Below are 19,397 nucleotides of genomic sequence, written 5' to 3' on the forward strand. Positions count from 1 at the left end.
TGCAGCAGTGCTGGATACAGGGAAGGCCACACAGGAGGCAAAATGTCTGGTATAGAGTGGGAGCTGTCTGCAGGCTCCTGTGTGACAATGTACTGCTGAGGCTGTCCTGTGGCCAAGGCATCTGTGCAGCACAGCCCAGGGGTGAAGGCCACACTGTACGTACAGCCCAGCCCAGCCAAGAAGGAACTGCTCCATGTACAATGGTTCTCCTGGGCAGCATCCCAGCTCAGGTTTCCCTGTGAGAAGTCAGCTGAGGTGCTGTGGCCCAAATGTGCACTGCCAGAAGGAGTCCCACGTCTTCCCAAAGAACTGGGATGTTTTTAGATTGAAGTGAGATGTGGTGGGACAGCTTGCTGAGCTGTGGTGTTGCAACGGAAGGATACGGGCTCTGCTGGAGGGAGTGACAGGGAGGATGAGGATGGGGTGATGCCACTTGTGTGAAGGAGAAGCTCAGATATATGGAACTCCTCAATGAGATGGACAAGAGGCTGAGTGAGCTTGTGTGAGTGAGGATGAGAGGAGAGGCCATTAAGGGTGGCCCTGTCTTGGCCGTTATAATCCACTTGATCAGGCACAGTAGGCACAATAAGTCTTTTAACACCAACCTGAAGAAGTCTCCAAGTAGTCAATGAGCAGGTTCCTATGGGGTACAGTAGTTGCCCTGGCATTCACTGGCCAGGCAAAGAAACAGGATGCCGGCAGCCTGCAGGACCTGCAGGACAACTTCTGAACACAGCTGCCGGGTGGGCAAACAAGGGTGATGCTCACCTGGACCTGGTCCTGGAAAGAAAAAAAAAAACAAAACCAAAAAGAGCTGGTCAGGGAGGTGAAAATCAGTGTCAGCCTTGGCTGTTGTGAGCAGGAACTAGTGGGGTCTCAGGTGCCAAAGAGGAGTGAGGAAGGCCAGCAGCAGAGCAAAAATGGGTGGACTCCAGAGAAGAAGACTTTGATGTACTTGGGACACTGATGCACGTGGTGCCATGGGAAGTAACTCTCACGCGTGAAGGATCATGGGAAATGTGATAAGCCTTTCAGGACAGCCTCCTCCAGGCACCAAAATGATCTCTCCAAATACCCTTGAAAAGAAGCAACCGCCTCAGGAGGCTGCTTGTCGGAACTGACTGAGGTCCTGCAGAAAGAGGCAGCACAGAGGAGGTGGAAGCAGGGAAGCTGCAGAGGAGGAATGGAGAAACCTTGTCCCAGGACATAGGGATGATGTCAAAGCCAAACCTGCCATATTCTTGACAGTTGAAGGGAAGGACAGCAAAAGCACAATGAGCTGATCCAGGCTTAGAGGGTCATGGGAATGAGTCACCCTCTGCCTGGAGGCCTGTAACAGATGCAGATATTTGCATCTTGACTGCCTGCCTCAGCCTGGGAGGTGGGGATCCCCCAGCTGGGGGTGGCTCTGCCAGTCCATCCACATGGGTCTAGGTGATGCAGGCTCTACTTGGAGACATTCCTGCAACCCAAATCCCTTGGCATTCACGCAGAATTGGCAATTTGAAATCAAGCATTTCATGCACTTGGCCTCTTTGCTTGGACATCTTTTCACGTGGACTCCACTCCTGAAAGCTCTCTAATTAATCGCAGAAGAATTGAAGACTAAAGGAAAACTATGCCCCCCGGCTTGGCTCCTCGGGGTGTTTTGCATGTTAATGAGCCCTCTGGTGCCGAGTTCCTGAACTGCAGATCTCTAAGACTGACCAAGCCTCTAGAAGCATAAGAGTCAGAAGCAAACGTCCAGGTTTCTGAGGGTGTTTGCAGGCCCTGCTGAAGTCCGTCACTGAAGAGACCATGGAGGGAATGAGCAGACAAGGGTCCTGTCCCTGGGGGCTTGTGAAGCCGGAAGTTGGAGGCACTTGGTACAGCAGGAAATTTAAATGTAGAGGTGACTGTGAAAGCCCTTGATGTGCTCCTCCAGGCAGGATGGCCACATCCTTACCCACATCCTCTACAGAGGATGGGGCTCCTTTCCTTTTCCTCTTGGAATGTTTGGGGCTCTTGCTGGGGGCAGTGTGATTGGGAGTGCGTGTTGCCAGGTGCAGGTCAGCAGTAGGACACCTCCCAGGATTTATAGAAGGTGGCTGAGGAGGCAAATAGCTGTTGAGTGAAGTGCCCAAAAGAACCAGGTGAGCTCCCCCCATGGCTTTGGCTTCCTGGCAAGGAGCCTGTCCTAAGAAGGGGATCCAGCCTCCGCCACTCTCTGGAGAGGGAAACCAGCAGTGTCCGTGCCACCTGGGGACACAAAGGGTGACTTTTGCAAGACCACCCTTCATCCGAATGGCTTTCAACATGTAATTCAGGATGGGAAATCATACCTTATATGGCAAATACTAATATAATTGGCATTGTCCGGAATTGGTGCTATGGAAGTAGATTGGTGCTATGGAAGTAAACTGTTACTTTTTAAATTTTATTATTATTATTATTCCTTTTTTTTTTTTTTTGCCACTCTAAGAGAAATCCCAGAAACACCAGAAGGACTATTGAAGTAGTGTCAACAGAAGACCCACCAGCTTTGCATCTCAAGAAATAGGATGCCAGAGGTCAAGGGAAAGGTGGTTTGGGCACAGTCATGAGATTTGGGAAACTGAAGCGTGTGCCCCTCTCCCTGAAACCCTGCCCTCCTCCGTGACCTGTGTGAGAAACTCCATCAACTGGGTCTGAACTCACACTCGTGTCAAGAAAGTGGTGTGTAACTGCAGCCAATGTTGTCCTGCCGGCTCAGGATTTGAGCTACTATTTGAGGCCAAGGAGAAATCCGGTTCCTATAGGCCAACTAATGAAAACATCCCATGGGCTGTGGGACTTCCTCTTTGCTGACAGAGAATTTGTGAACTTTTTTTTCCTCTCCCTTTGTAACTTGACTGTCACAATTCCTGTATTGAATCTGCATTAACGCTTTGAAACTGTCTCTGTGAAAAACTAACCCAGCATGACTTTTTTTTTTTTTTTAACAACTGTACTTGGAGAATTGAAGAGTGTCTCCAGATATGGAGCATTTTTTCAGAATGTCTGCTCCAAGAGGGAAAATATCTCAGCCTGCAATTGGAAATGGGTGAAGCTGAGTTGCTTCAGACAGTATTTGATACGCATACAATAAAAAAAGGTTGTGGAGGTGAGTGGGTGTGCAAGAAAGAGGAAAACTGCCCATCCAATGGAGCTCTGCAGGAGGAGGACGGAGCCGTACATGACATGAGGAGATACAAGTGGGATCAGCACAAAGAGAAGACTTTTGTAGGGAAAGCTGTGCAAGGGAGCACCCTGACTTCACCCAGCTGAGAGCAGAGACCAGGCAGTGTGCTGAAGGGATGGGGAGAAGCATCCTGGGTTAAAAGACTGTGGCTGGCAGAAAGCTGGAGAGATTGTGAGCCCAGTGACAAAGCTTAGGTGTTCTCGGGAATCTCAGGAGACATGGGGTACCAGTTCCCGGGTTCAAAGATCCAGTCAAATGAGTCATCTCTGTTTCTGCAATGATGGGATGGCTTCAATGCCCAGTTCATTTGGAGACTCTGTACATGGATGCTGACATTTACTGAGTACCTGCACTGAAAGGGTTAACAGGGTAGGCTGTTATTTTTGGCAGGTAGAAGGATAGTACAAGAGAAGAACTTGGCTTTGGGCAAATGGAAAGGGAAGCCAAGGATGTGGTCAGGCCTGTTTGGGGGCACCTGTGCAGCAGCCCAGCACCTGATGTGAATCACTTCTGGGGTCAGGGAGAAGCTGAGAGCTCTCCCTAATTTGGAAACATGAAAGGGAAAGGAGGATAGCCCCATTCAGGCCCAAAGGCAACTGGGGAGGTGTCTTGACCAACCTCCCACTCAAAATAGGGTCAGATACCGAAAATAGTCAGGGCTTTGTTCAAAGACGTCTTGATCCTTTTCCAGCACAGAGCTGTTGCACGCTCTCTGGGAAACACCTTCCAGTGCTTGACTATCCTCATGCTTGAAAAGTTGCTCCTTATCTGGCTTGACCGTCTCTTTTTTTCACCCATTGCCTCTTGTCCTTGTCTCTTCTACCATGGATGTGAGTCTGGCTCAGTCTTCCTGGTAACTGTGCAACGCTGCTCCATGTTCCCCCAAGGACCTCCTCTCCTCCAAGCTGAACAAGTCCAGCTCTCTAAGCCAATTCCCTCTGGGACACCAGGGCCATCTCCTTCCAAGGGTGTGCAGCACATTTCTTTGTGTTGGTCTTCTTAATGTCAGCAGAACTCTGTCTTCTCACCGTCATGTCTTACGACCGCTACGTGGCCATCTGCAAACCCCTGCACTACGGGACCCTTCTGGGCAGCAGACCTTGTGTCCACATGGCAGCAGCTGCCTGGGGCAGTGTTTTCCTCTACACTGTGCTGCACACGGCCAATACATTTTCCCTACCCCTCTGCCAGGGCAATGTCTTGGATCAGTTCTTCTGTGAAATCCCCCAGATCCTCAAGCTCTCCTGCTCAGACTCCTACCTCAGGGAAGTTGGGCTTCTTGTGGTCAGTGTCTGTTTAGGATTTGTTTGGTTGGTTTTCATTGTGGTGTCCTATGTGCAGATCTTCAAGGCAGTGCTGAGGATGCCCTCTGAGCAGGGACGGCACAAAGCCTTTTCCACGTGCCTCCCTCACCTGGCTGTGGTCTCTTTTTTTGTCAGCACTGGAGTATTTGCCCACCTGAAGCCCCCCTCCATCTCCTGCCCATTTCCAGACCTAACGGTGGCTCTGCTGTACTCAGTGCTTCCTCCAGCAGTGAACCCCTTCATCTACAGCTTGAGGAACTGGGAGCTCAAAGAGACCATTAGGACTCTGATATCATGGTCTTTTTTCAAGAGGGAGAAATTTGCCACCTCTCTCCATAAATGACTCCCACAGTCATTAATGACTCCTGCAGTATGATTCCTTCCTTTTTGTTAGTTTGTTTTGTATTTTTAATCATTTTTTTATCATTATTGCTGTTATTGTTTTTCATGGTTATTATGTTCCTACACAAATGTTTTCATTTGTGTCGCTACACCTGAGACATGTACCTATTTTGTGTCACCTTGTTCCCCTCTCAAACTGTGTTTAAAAGTGGCTCAGAGCTGGCCTCTTTTGTAGCATGTCTGTAAAAAAATGGGATCTCCCTGGTGCCGTACTTTCATGCCGGGATCTTTCTCCAAAGATCTGCACTCTGCAAGATTACAAAGGAGCCGAATTCTTCATGTTCCTCTGCCTCCATGTATTCGGGACTAAAATGCTCTATGTCTTTTTGTGACCTTTCAGAGACGTAGGATTGGGTTTCAGAGTCTCCAGTTGGTGTCTGGTGACAGGTAAGATGGTGAGTGGATCTGAGGGAAGTACCCAGGTGACATTAAGGAGACCCACCTTCTAGGAGGGGACTCTGGAGTGGTCTGGACAGCATGGTGGTCTTCTGGGTCAGCATGTTCCTGGGATTATGGAGGGAAGAAGTCGGCAAAGATGGGGCTTGGGACCTTAGGCAGATGACATGTGCAGACCTCCTCTGTATACTCACCAGGTCCTCCCACCTGTCCACAGCAGGAATTCCCAGAGAGGGACACACAAGTCAAGTGTGGCCCCAGCACAACTCACTGAAAGGGGGACGCAACTCAAGATTCCTGGGGTGGCCGCAATCCTCCTAATGCAGTCCCATATGCAGTTGACCTTGTTCATGGTGAGCATGCACCACTGGATCGTACGGTGTCCCTTGTGGTGTCTTTCTCCTCAGGGTCACTTTTCAGGCAGCCCTGATAGATGGGGTTATTCTTTGCCTTGATGCAGGACTGGCCACTTCCCTTTGTGAGATGTTAGAAGTACTTTTTGTCCAAATCCCAGGGTTTCTCAAGGTCCCCTGGACTTAAGCTCCATTTCGCCAGCTGTTAATGTTTGTGTGCAGATGGACCACCGTGACGGTGGTGAGCCATCACCTCAAGATAACAGCATAAAAAATTGCAGGACGCTACAGCTAATAAAAGAAGCTACTAGTTTTGTACTGACCAATGTAGGAATCGGCACAGCAACCCTCCTGGAAACAGAGAGCAAAGCCGGGGCAGTGGGGAAAGAGGCTCTTTGTTGAGGAATGTGTGAGGATGATGAAAGAGAAAAACTTGGAAGGGAAAAGAAGGAAAAAGAAAACCAAAGGTTAAGCGCAGATGTGATGAGGCCTCTTTGGGGTTACCTGCCCTGCAGCCCTGTGTCGATGACTTCAGTGGGACAAAAAGGACACAGCTGATCGCTCCAAACTTGTGTCTGCTTAATTTCATGATCACGGGGAACCTGAGTTCTCTCCCTGCCATACCAAGGGGAGGCCTGTGGTGGAAAAAATAACACACAATAACTCATCCTGGAAGTGACCTCAGGACGTCTCTAGGGCAAACAAAACCACCGTCAGTGGAGAAAGGAGAAATGAGGGTCGGGCCGTTTGTGTGCTGGGCTGTGTTAGTGCAAAACATAGGCCTATATAGACACACAGAGAGTAGCGATCCCTCCCGGAGCTGATCTTACACTCTCCATCTAGCCAGGAGCTGGCCCTGGGTTTCCTTCACCCCTCCACAGACAAACACACACACACAAATAGAGGTCTCCAGCCCAGAGCCACAGAACCACTGAGGCTGGAAAGTAGAGAGCTTACACTTTCTCTGTGCTTCCTCTTGATTGTTGCCAGGAGCTCCTTCCTCATCCATACCAGCTTCCTGCAGTAGTGCTTGACGTTGTGCATGTCCAGGTGTACTATGCTGGAGCTTGAAGAGGAGATCCTTGACCATCTAATAGCTCTCCTCTCTTCTCTGCAGGACCATATCCCATGGGATTGTGTCAAACAGGTCCCTCAGCAGGCAAAAGCCTGCTCTCCTCAAGTCCTGCTCTTTGCCTTCTCTCAGAAACTTCAACTCTGCTTTCTCCCCCCTGACTGTTACATCCCTGGCCTTGATTCTAAGTACGATGTCCTGCAGGATACCTCCCCTCACTGGCTCCTCGGTCACCCTTCTCAGGAAGACTTTGGTAATTACCTCCAAATTCTCGAGACTCAAGGTCAAGCCCTAGGCTTTTGGAGTCAGGTACAGAGAGGATTCAAAGCCAACTGTACTCCAACTGACAAAGAGATCTTGGAAGCATATGAAGGGGTTTGAGCTTCTTTGGCAGTGGTTGTCAATGAAGCACAGCTCATCTTGGCATCTCTACTGCCAGTGCTGGGATGGATGTAGAGGGTCTCCTCTACACATCATGCAACTGACGCCACGTGGAGAAAGTGGGTTGCACTGATAACATGAAGAGGAAGGAAGGACAGCAGCATTTAGGTTGGAAGGGAACCGAGGAGGTGTCTTGACCAATCTCTTTCTCATTGTGGGGCCAGAAGAGATTACTGAGGGTGTATCCAAACATGTTTTGGTGACTTTCTGGAACAGAGCTGCTGCACACCCCCTGGGAAACAGCTTCTGGTGTTTGACTATTCCCATGTGGGAAAAGTTTCTCGCTGTGTGTACCCTGCCTCTCTCTTGTTTCAGCCCTCTTGTCCTTGTATCTTGTACCACGGACATCAACCTGACGCAGTCTTCCTGGGACTGTGCAATGCTGCTCCAAGTTCCTGCCAAGACTGTCCTTTCTCCAGGCAGGTCAAGCCCAGCTCCCTCAGTCTCTCTTCACAGGGAAAGTGCTCCAGTCCCTGACCATCTTTGGAGCCCTTGGCTAAACCTGCCCCATGTTGCTGACATCTTTCCTGCATTGGGAATCTGAAATCTGCATACAGTAACCTGCGCAATCATAGAATCATAGAATGATCTATGATTCCCTTCATCGCCTGGTTGTGCTCCTGGTCATACAGCGCAGGATGCTGGTCACCTCCCTTGCTGCTAGGGCACAGGGCTGCCTCCTGTCCAGCTCCTTGCCCACCGAGACCTTTCCAACAGGGCTGCTCCCAGCCTGTGCCACTGGCAGGGTGAGTCCCCTGCAGGGGCAGACACTGACATTGGCCCTTGTAGGATTTCCTGAGATTCCTGCCAATAGGAGCTCTCCTCCTCCTTGAAGCCTTTCCCTGAGAACAGAGCCCCGGAGACCTTTTCAGGAAAGACTGAAGCAAAGAAAACATTGAGTGCCTCAGTCCCACCATGTCTCTGCTCTTGTTAACTAATCCTCCCCACTCAGCATGAACCTCAGGCCCTGAGAGGAAGTTGAAGATGACTCTCAACCAGTCCAAGTCAGATTCAAACTCCAAAGTTTCCTGGAGTGGTAATGGTCCCACTGAGGACCATTACTGACAAAGCCTCCTCAGTGGCTGCTTAGAGGAGAAAACTGGAGGCAGAGATGACAGGTAGACAAAGGGAATGTAAAGGTGGGAGAGATCTGAGTAAACCTGGCTGTGTTACATTAAGGCAAAGGGCCAAGCCGTGACCCCCAGCCCCTGGGAAGGGAGATCCTGTCCCTCCCACGTTACTCAGGGCTCTTCCTGGGGCAGTGTCATGTGCGGATGTTCGATGTCAAGGGCAGGACTACGGTGCGATACCTCCCACGCTCTCGGGTGGGGAAGGGGAGGCAATGAGACCCTGGCACTGTAAGGATAAGGTGCTTCCTCATAGGCATAGGTGGCAGAGACAACAGCCAGAACCGAGGGGAGAAAGAGCGCATCTCTCTTGGTGCTTCTCAGACTTCCTTCAGCCCTCTGTCTCTCCAAAATGGGGAGAAACGCACTGGCGCACACCAACGTGTGTGGGGCCACACCAGTGCTGAGGTGAGGGGGATGAGAACCCAGGCTGTCTGGGTGGCCCATGTGTCTCCTCATGCAGCCCCATAGGCACCTGACCTTGTTCGTAGTGTCCCTACTCTGCTGGCTCGTTGGGCATCCCCGTAGTGCCTAGGCCCTTCTCCTCAGAGTCACTGCTCAGCCTGTCAGGTCCCAGCCTCTCCGGATGTGTGCCGTTATTCTCCCCCTCGCTCCCTGCCACCCACCAACGCAGGACTGGCCACTTCTCCTTGAAGAACTTCAAGTGACTTCCGTTGGCAGAATCCCAGAGTTTCTCAAGGTCCCCATGGACTGAAGCACCTTTTGCTCATCTTTTAATGCTTACATGCAGCTGGCTCGTCTTGACTGGGGTGTCTCTCACAAGAGAACAGCATGAGGAGTTGCAGGGCACTACAAATATTTGCTCCTGGAGAAACTGTGGGTCTTGGGGGTCTGGTACCGGCTGAACAGAGAGCTCTGGCTGGAAGTCGAGGGAAAAAAGGAGTTTATGGCCTTTTGAAGCAGGGGGAGGCAACTCAGGAGGACTACGAGGATGTTGTGGGGTTATGCATGGAGAAAATTAGAAGGGCCAAAGCCCAACTAGAACTTAATGTGGCTACTGCTGTAAAAGACAATAAAAATGTTAAAATAAATACAATAGCAACAAAAGGAGGGCTAACGAGAGCCTCCATCCTTCACTGGATGCAGTGGGAAACATGGTGAGAAAGGGTGAGAAAAATGCTGAGGTACTTAATGACTTCTTTGCCTCGGTCTCTACTAGTGGGACCAGTTTGCCTCTGGGTACCCAGCCTCTTGAGCTGGAACACAGGGACGGGGAGCAGAGTGAAGCCCCCATAATCCAAGGGGAAATGGTAAGGGACCTGCTACTGTACTTAGACATACACGAGTCTATGGGGCCAGATGGGATCCTCCCAGAGCTACTGAGGGAGCTGTTGGAGATGCTCACCAAGCCCCTTTCCATTATTTATCAGCAGTCCTGGCTCACCAGGGAGGTCCCAGTTAACGGCAGGTTCGGAAAAGTGACGCCCTTCCACAAGAAAGGCCAGAAGGAGGATCTGGGGAACTAGAGGCCTGTCAGTCTGACCTCTGTGCCGGGGAAGATTGTGGAACAGATCACCTTGAGTGCCATCACAATGCACCTACAGGACATGCTGTAGCTTCTAGGCAGAAAAGGACCTCGGCGTGTTGGTCGACAGCGGCTGAACATGAGCCAGCAGTGTGCCCCGGTGGCCAAGACCAAGAGCATCCTGGCCTATATCAGGAACACTGTGGCCAGCAGGACTGGAGCACTGGTTGTCCCTCTGTACTGGGCACGGGTGAGGCCCCACCTTGAGCGCTGTGTCCAGTTTTGGGCTCCTCACTACAAGAAAGACATGGAGGTCCTGGAGCATTCCCAAAGATCAACAAAGCTGGTGGGGGGTCTGGAGCACAAGTCTTGTGAGGAGCGGCTGAGGGAACTGGGGTTGTCCAGCCTGGAGACAAGGAGGATGAGAACCTTGTTGCTCTCTACAACTACCTAAAGGAGGATATAACGAGGTTGGTGTTAGTCTCCGCACCCAAGCAAGGAGTGATAGGACCAGAGAAAATGGCCTCAAGTTTCTCCAGGGGAGATGTAGATTGGATATTAGGAAAAATTTCTTCACTGAAAGCTTTGTCAAGCACTGGAACAGGCTGCCCAGGGAAGTGGCTGAGTCACCATCCCTGGAGGTAATTCAAAGACATGTAGGTGTGGCACACAGGGACATGGTTTATTGTTGGACTTGGAAATGTGGGGTTTACAGTTGGACTCAATGATCTTAAAGGTCCTTTCCAACCAAAATGATTCTGTGACTCTGATTCCTTTGAGGCTTGGGATGTTGTTTCATGCTCGCCCCATCTTTGGGAGGCCAGGAGGTGTCACAGAATTTTCCTGCCCTGGGCACTGCTCACCCCCACATCCCACTGCCCCCAGGAAGAGCCCTGAGCCACAAGTGAGGGGCAGGATCTGCCTTGCCAGGGCCTGGGGGTGAGGGCTTGGCCTTTCTGCTTCATCAGACAAAGCCAGGCTTTCCTCAGCATTACAGCCACCTGCACTCTGCCTTTGCCTACCTGCAATCACAGCCTCCAATTCTCTGCTCTAACGAGGCCCTGGGGAGCCTTTGGCAGGAACTGCCCTCAGTGGGGCTCATTAACGCTTCCAGGAAATGTGGGGTTTGCTTCTGATTTCTTGAGCACTTTCTTCAATCTTCTCTCAGTATCTGAGGTTCATGGACTCAGCAGCAAATACCCCATGGGGCTCGTTAAAAGACAGAAAGCCTTCACAAGGAATTCATCTCTTTGTCATTTCCTTCAAGACTTGTACAGGTAATTGGGGAGGTTTTGTGGTGTAGTTAAGGAGGAAGATTTCAAAGTGCACCTAAAGAAAATGGCTTCTTGATTCTAAAGGATGTATTTTATCAGTGTTGAGTTTAAAGAGGAGGTGATAGAAGCATCCTTCAAGTGCTACTGAGGCAGAGTGTCTCCTCAGGAGGTCTGGACAGGTCAGGAAAAGCAGCCCCTTGAGGTCCATCACTGTATGGACAGCTTTGCTCCTCACCTCCCCAACCCCACGAGGTCTGACATTGTCCACCTGGGACTGACATCACCGTCCCTTGCATCAGACTTCTCCACTCCAGTCTGGATGTGACAGCTCCATTGCACCATCTCCCACCCGCTCTCCTCAGAGACCTGGCTGCTCACAGCCACAGGGGATTCTTCCTCTTCTTCAGAAAAGAAAAGTAAAGTACAATCAGTTTTCATAAACAATAAAACACTGTGTAATCATGTGCAAAGTACAAGCCACCTCTCATGAGGTTCCCTTTCTACAAGGGATACTCTTAGGAGAAATCTTTGAGGGAGGTAGATACATAAAGGTAGATATAAACATAATGAAAGTGCTGGCTAAGGAGACAATTAGATGACTGAAAGACAGGCAAGGTTTGACTCCCTGAAGGTGAAAGCAGCAGCAGAGGTGAGAGGTGTCTGAGTGAACAAAGAGTAAGGAGAGGAGAAAACCGGATGACAATGGAAATGGCCTTTTCCCAGACAGTCTGCGTCTGGAAAGATGACTTTGGAAATGATCATTGTATCAGGACAAGTGTAAATATATGAAATATTAGAGAAACACAATGCACCATGTAATGCACAAAATAGTTGTAGTGAAGTCACAAGGGAAGAGTGAGATTTCTTTGGAATGTCGCCTTTGAAAGGTGACAGGATTGGCAGAGCTCTCCTGTGAGTGAGGACGAGCCAATGTTGCCCCCACCTTTGAAAGTGCCCCTTGGAAGCTTAGGACGGAGCATTAAGAAAAATAAAATGGGCTGGGAGGAGCATTGCTGTGATGTCCACCTGCCCTGGTTCCAGCAGGGATAGGGTTAACCCTCCCCAGGCTCTGCCAGGGACACAGCTATTCCATCCCATGTGAGCCATGGCCAGTCTGTGTCCAGGAGCTGGCCAGGGGAGGGGGCAGGAAGTCACCACTTGGGAGCGGGATGGGGCGTCCTGGGTCTGGTGGGTGAGCGGTGGTACCATAATGGTGTCTGTACATCCCTCTGTCAGTGGGATTGCTGTTGTTTTCCTGTTCCCTTTGCTGTTCTGTTCAACTGCCTTTGTCTCAACCGGCGATTTTGCCTTTCTCTTCTGATTCTCCCCACAGCTGTGGGGGGTTGAGAGAGCGGCCGCGTGGTTCTTTGTTGCCATCTGAGGCTATCCACGACAGTCCCTTTTGGCGCCCAACATGGGGCATGAAGGGTTGACATAACGACAGATCTGACCTGAGCGTGCTAAAATGAATATGTTATATGCATTTATTATATTAGTTAAATAGTCGCTGGTCACCATGTTGTTTGGTCTGTCTCATGGCTGTTTTATGTAAATTCTTATATGCTCTATGTGCTCCCCATGATGATGTTTATCACGGGGTCACCTCTGGGAGAGGGATCAGGATTATCATGTTGCTGTCTTGTGTCATATCAACTTATGATACGATGACATCGCTGTTCAGACAGTTCAGTTGGGGTGTTTATGTGGTACATGTTGTCTTGTCCATACATTGGCTATCATGTCTCATAATTTATTAAGAATCAAACCCAATCTATTAGGAGAAAAGGAGGGGATACTTTCCCCAGTTCTTTGGCCTTCCTTTTCTCCTTGGGTCCAGGTTTCACAGCTTTTGAGTATTTTGCGTATCCTTTTTTGCATATCCTGAAACCAGCCTGGTCCTATTGGGCCTATTGCTGGGTCTCCTGAATGTGTTCCAGGTCTTGCTTAAGGATAAACAACTATTTCAGACTCCCACCCAGAGCTCTGCCTTGAGGCTGGATAGTCATGGGAGGCATGGCATGTGGGAGAATATGGGCAGGTATCTAGAGAGCTTCTCACCTCTAGACCCTGATGGAGGGATAGAATAGCTGAAAGGAAACGGCCGTGGCTGTTCCAGAGAGGCACAACTCAGCGCCCTGTGCTGGGCCCTGGCCAGTATCTACCAAACACTGCTCGATATTATGCAGCACCCTCAGGGGAAAGAGATGGAAACCAGACAGAGAGACACTGCAGTTACTGCAACCTCTGTGACAGACATTGTGGCTGGACCGGAAATCCAGCCCGTGCCGGTATCAGTTGCCCTTGTACAGAAGAAGAACTACACCAAGAAATCAGTTCACTCAGTGAGGGATGGTGACGGACCAGGGCCATCAGAACAGAAGGAAGAGGCAGAATCAGAGATAATCACCCCATCCCTGTCCCTGAGTGAGCTTTGGGAGATGAGAAGGCATTTCAGCCGACTTCTGGTCGGGCTAGATGCTGGGCTGCTCCGATGCTGGGATAACGGGGCCAGTATCCTGGAATCAGAGGGTAGGGAAGCCAGGCAGCCGGGATCTCGGTCTCGGGAAGGGGGCTTTGAGAAGGCGATTGGGAAAAAGACACAAACTCTCAGCTTCTGGAGGTGATTCCTGTCAGGCGTGAGGGAAAGGATCCCCTTCAGTGAAGATGTTGTATGCCATCCAAGCAAATGGAACACCATGGAGAGAGGTATCCAGTACCTGAGAGAATTACCCATGCAGGAGATGATTCAATATGACCTGGACAATGCACAGTTACCCACAGATCCAGAAGAGGTCCAATGCACAAGAAAGTCTCTCTTCCACCCTCATTGCGGCTGTGGAGAATTGCTAATGCGTTCTTCTCAATCCCTCTGGCAGCAGAGGGCAGGCCACAGTTTGCTTCCACCTGGAGAGGCTTCCAATGCCCCTGGAATCAACTGCCCCAGAGCTGGGAGCGCAGCCCCACCATTGGCCATGGGCTGATCCAGACTGCACTGGAACAGCGTGAAGCTCCAGAACATCATCATTACATTGATGACATCATTGCATGGGGCAACTCAGTAGAAGAAGTTTTTGAGAAAGGGAAGAAAATAATCCAAAGCCTTATGGAAGCAGATTTTTCCATAAAACAAAGTAAGGTCAAGGGACCTGTGCAGGAGATCCAGTTTTTAGGAGCAAAATGGCAAGATGGATGCCATCAGATCCCAATGGACATGATCAACAAAATTGCCGCAATGTCCCTACTGACTAGAAAAAAGGAAACACAAGCTTTCTTTGGCATTGTGGGTATTTGGAGGATGCATATCCCAGATTACAGTCTGATTGTGATCCCTCTGTATCAAGTAACCTGGAAGAAGAACGATTTTAAATGGGGCTCTGATCAAGAACAAGCTTTTGAACAAATTAAACTGTAAATAGTCCATGCAGTAGCCCTTGGGCCAGTCCGGGTGGGAAAAGGTGTTAAAAACATGCTCTAGACCGCAGCCGGGGAGAATGGCTCCACCCGGAGCCTCTGGCAGAAAGCACCAAGGGACACTTGTGGTTGACCCGTGGAGTTTTGGAGTGGGGGATATGGAGGATCTGAAGCCCACATAGGGACATGGGTTATTGTTGGCCTTGAAAATGTGAGATTTACCGTTGGAGTCAATGACTGTGAAGGTCCTTTCCAACCGAAATGATTCTATGAGTGTTTGCTTCTTTTGAGGCGCAGGACTGTTTCATCCTCGCCCCTTCTTTGGGAGGCCAGGAGGTGTCATAGAATTTTCCTGTCCTGGGCACTGCTCACCCCCACTTCCCCTGGGTGGACCCCTGGGGTTTTGGAGATGGGGATACAGAGGATCTGAAGCCCACTGTACTCCAACTGAAGAAGAGATATTGGCAGCGTATGAAGGGGTCTGAGCTGCTTCGGAAGTGGTTGGTACAGAAGCAGAACTCCTTGTAGCACCTCGACTGCCGGTGCTGGGCTGGATGTTCAAAGACAGGGTCCCTGCCACACATCATGCAACGGATGCCACGTGGAGAAAGTGGATTGCGCTGATCACACAGCGAAATGGGATGGGAAACCCCAGTCACCCAGGAATTCTGGAAGTGATCATGGACTAGCCAGAATGCAGGGATATCTAATTTTAACAGAGGAGGAGGTGACAAATGTGGAAGAGTCCCCACTGTATAATAAACTACCAGAAAGTGAGAAGTATGTCCTGCTCACTGATGGTCTTGATGGATTGTAGGAAACATGGAAAGCGGAAGGCTGCTGTGTAGAGTCCTACACAACAAGTTGCAGAAGGACAAGGTGAACCGAGCCAGTTTGCAGAGGTGAAAGCCATCCAGCTGGCCTGAGACGTTGCCGGAAGAGAGAAATGGCCAGTACTTTATCTCTGTACCAGCTCATGGATGGTGGCAAATGCTCTGTGGGGGAGGTTACAGCAGCGGAAGCAGAGCAACTGGCAGAGCAGAGGCAAACTCATCCGGGCAGCCGAACTGCAGCAAGATATTTCTGCCTGGATAGAGAATCTGGTTGTGAAAGTATATCATGTACCCAAGAGTCAGGGCACTCAGGAACAGCAGAACAACCAGCAGGTGGATCGGGCTGCTAAGATTGAAGGGGCTCAGGTGGATCTGGCCTGGCAGCATAAGGGTGAACTATTCATAGCTCGATGGGCCCATGACACCTCAGGAGGTGGTGAGGAAAAGACGCAACATATAGATGGGCTCATGATCGGGTGGTGGATCTGACCATGGACACTATCGCCAGGTTATTCATGAATGTGAGACACGAGCTGCAATCAAGCAAGCCAAGCAGTTAAAGCCTCTGTGGTGTGGAGGACGATGGCTGAAATACAAATCTGGTGAAGCCTGGCAGGTTGATGATATCACACTGCCACAAACGCGTGAAGGCACTTGCCATGCGCTCACAATGGTGGAGGCAACCACCAGATGACTGGAGACATACCCCGTGCCCCATTCCACCACCCAGAAAAGCATCCTGGGCCTTGGAAAGCAAGTTTTATGGTGACACAGAACCCCGGAGAGAATTGAGTCAGACAACGGGACTCATTTCTGAAACAGCCTCATTGACACCTGGGCCAAAGGGCAGGGTCTGTCACATCCCCCATCACACACCCGCCTCTGGGAAGATCAAACGATACAATGGACTGTTAAAGACTACACTGAGAGCAATGAGTGCTGGGACCTTCAAACACTGGGATACACGTTTAGCCAAGGCCACCTGGTTAGTCAACACTGGGGCATCTACCAGTTGAGCTGGTCCTCCCCAATCAAAACTTCCATGTACTGTGGAAGGGGATAAAGCCCCCGTAGTGCACGTGAAGAATATGTGAAGGAAAACAGTCTGGGTTATTCCTGCCTCGGGCAAAGGCAAACCCATCCATAGGGTTACTTTTGCTCAAGGACCTGGGTGCTCTCGGTGGTTGATGCAGAAGAATGGTGAGGTCTGATATGTACCTCATGGGGATTTCAATTTGGGTGAGAATAACCAATAAACTAAATTGCATGAAGTTAGTTGTTTAATTACTCCTATATATATCGTCGCTGCTAGGGTTGCTATATGCCACATCAACGGTATTGCAATGAGAATTGCTGAAATGAATGAAGAATGAAGTTTGATGAAACCAAGTCAAGTGCAGCGATGATGGAACCAGAACTGGCCTCAGCAACTGGTACCTGGCAGTTTCCATGAGATCGACAGACCATGGGCATGGGCTGTGCCAGATACACCAGCTGCGAGCTCCAGGTGCAGCATACAACAGTTGTGCACCACCCCATCTCTCCTGCCCTGAAAGACTGTTCTGACAGATGGAGCCCAAAGTCATGGACCAAATGAACTCAGCGGACATTTCAGAGGAAGGGCCCATAGACTAAGGGAATGATATCTCTATGTGTGTATAAATATATATATCTATCTCTCATAGACAGGAAAAGTGTTGGTGATTTATTGAAAACTGCAAGACCTGAGCATGACGTAGATGGTAGTTTTCTTCCTTGTAGCTGCTCAGTTTTGGATTTAGTATGAGAATAATGCTGATAACATATTCTTGTTGCTAAAGAATATTTGTAATTAGTGAAGGACTTTTTTCAGCTTCCACAGAAGGTGGAGGGAGCACAGAGAGGACAAGCTGGCCAAGGGAATATTCCAAACCGTAGTAATCGTGCTCATGACTATATACATGGGGGCTGGTGGGGGGAAGCAATCTGCAATCACTGCTGAAGACAGGCTGTGCAATCGATCATTGGCTGGTGACAGCAATTTGTGTTGCATCGAATATTTTATATCTTCTTTTACCATTATTATTTTCCTCTTCCATTACTGTTCTATTAATCTGTTTTGTCTCAACCTATGAGTTTTTTTAAAACTTTTTCACCCTCTTCACCCTATTCTCCTAGGGATGGGGGGGTGAGGAGCGTGTGAAGGGCTGTGTTGTCCTAGTTGGCGGCAAGGGTTTAACCAAAACAACCTGGGAGATCCCATTTTATTGAAGAGCTGTTATCTGACAGGACACATCAGACACAGTGCTGTGCAAGAGTCAGGCAAAATAGGATCAAGCCTCAAGACAAGTAGCATAAACCCAGAAAATTATCAATACATAGGAATATCACAAGAGAGACAAAAAGCAAGACAAATGCTGGGGAATGTGCAGAGAAGCAGAGGCAGGTTATTGTTGGTGAAATAGCGTCCCTTGGGCCAGTTTCCAAAGGGCAGCCCTGAGCTCCTGGTTCTTCATGCTGTAGATGAGGGGGTGCATTGCTGGAGGCACCACTGAGTACAGAATTGCCACCACTGAGTCTGGAACTGTGGAAGAGATGGAGAGGGGCTTCACGTGGGCAAACACTCCAGGGCTGACAAACAAGGAAACCACGGCCAGGTGAGGGAGGCACATGGAAAAGGCTTTGTGCCGTCCCTGCTCAGAGGGGATCCTCAGCATGGCCCTGAAGATCTGCACATAGGACACCACAATGAAAACAAAACAACCAAATACTAAACAGGCACCAATCACAATAAGCCCAGCTTCCCTGAGGTAGGAGTCTGAGCAGGAGAGCTTGAGGATCTGAGGGACTTCACAGAAGAACTGATCCACAGCATTGCCCTGGCAGAGGGATAGTGAAAATGTACTGGCCGTGTGCAGGAGAGCAGTGAGAAACCCAGTGCCCCAGGCAGCTGCTGCCATGTGGACACAAGCTCTGCTGCCCAGGAGGGTCCCGTAGTGCAGGGGCTTGCAGATGGCAATGTAGCGGTCATAGGCCATGACAGTGAGCAGACAATACTCTGCTGTGATTAAGAAGAGAAAGAAGAAGAGCTGAGCAGCACATCCTGCATAGGAGATGGCCCTGGTGTCCCAGAGGGAATTGGCCATGGCTTTGGGGACAGTGGTGGAGATGGAGCCCAGGTCAATGACAGAGAGGTTGAGGAGGAAGAAGTACATGGGGGTGTGGAGGCGGTGGTCACAGGCGATGGCAGTGATGATGAGTGCGTTTCCCAGGAGGGCAGCCAGGTAGATGCCCAGGAAGAGCCAGAAGTGCAAGAGCTGCAGTTCCCGTGTGTCTGTGAATGCCAGGAGGAGGAACTGGGTGATGGAGCTGCTGTTGGACATTTACTCTCCGCTGTGCATGGAGGACTGTCAACAGAAGGAAAGACAGAAGTTAGGGCAGACGCCTCTCAAAAAAGTCTCTTCAATTGCTCTTAGAGACCCATGGAACTGCCCCTCCCCTTTGGGGAAGACCTTTGGATGTCACTTTTGTACACACTGTGGTTGGTTCTGGCTCATTATTCTTCGGGGAGCTATACTGCCATAAGTAATTAGGAACACGGAGTGTCCTCAGATTAAATCCACTCATGGCATCAAAGGGCTTTTCAGCTTTGTCACATCCAATTCACCCAACCACAGAGCAGAGCTGAGGGCACTTGTTTGTTTGTTTGTTCTCTTCTAGTTTCCCCTCCACACCTCAGCAGTGTTTTTATGGCAGAAATACTTGACATTTCTGGTTTGCTGCATGGAAAACCTTGTGGTTCCTAAAAGCCAAGGGGACTGTCCCTCAGTGCAGAGTGAGGACAGCCCGTCTGTCCATCAGTATTGCTCTCAGCTGCCCTGTGCTGGTACCTCTCTAGCTAAAGGATGATCACAAGGAGAAAGCTCCTCTGAAAAAAAGTGCTGAGAGTAGGAGAGGCAAATTTACAATTGCAGGTCTCCCAATCGCTCATCCCCATCTCACTGGACCCGAGGAGCATCTCAGCTCTCCCCTCCCAGCCAGGGACACAGAGGCCCCACCACAGCTGCCTACATTCAGCCCTCCAGCAGGACTGACATGGCCTTGGCACTGTCATCTCTAC

The 19,397-nt window shown here is 50.0% G+C and overlaps 1 protein-coding gene across 1 annotated transcript; it reads right to left on the bottom strand.

The window, feature by feature from the left end:
• Positions 1-17,724: 17,724 nt before the first annotated feature.
• On the bottom strand, positions 17,725-18,660 carry LOC141477715 (olfactory receptor 14A16-like). Its single transcript, XM_074166966.1, has one exon. The coding sequence runs from the start codon at positions 18,658-18,660 to the stop codon at positions 17,725-17,727; it is 936 nt and encodes a 311-aa protein (XP_074023067.1).
• Positions 18,661-19,397: the final 737 nt, after the last annotated feature.

The sequence above is a fragment of the Numenius arquata genome, unplaced genomic scaffold, assembly GCF_964106895.1.
Source record: "Numenius arquata unplaced genomic scaffold, bNumArq3.hap1.1 HAP1_SCAFFOLD_398, whole genome shotgun sequence".
Classification (NCBI taxonomy): Eukaryota; Metazoa; Chordata; class Aves; order Charadriiformes; family Scolopacidae; genus Numenius; species Numenius arquata.

Coding starts and splice junctions, on each gene's coding strand:
- LOC141477715 (XM_074166966.1), bottom strand. CDS start 18,660: ATGTCCAACAGCAGCTCCATCACCCAGTTCCTCCTCCTGGCATTCACA.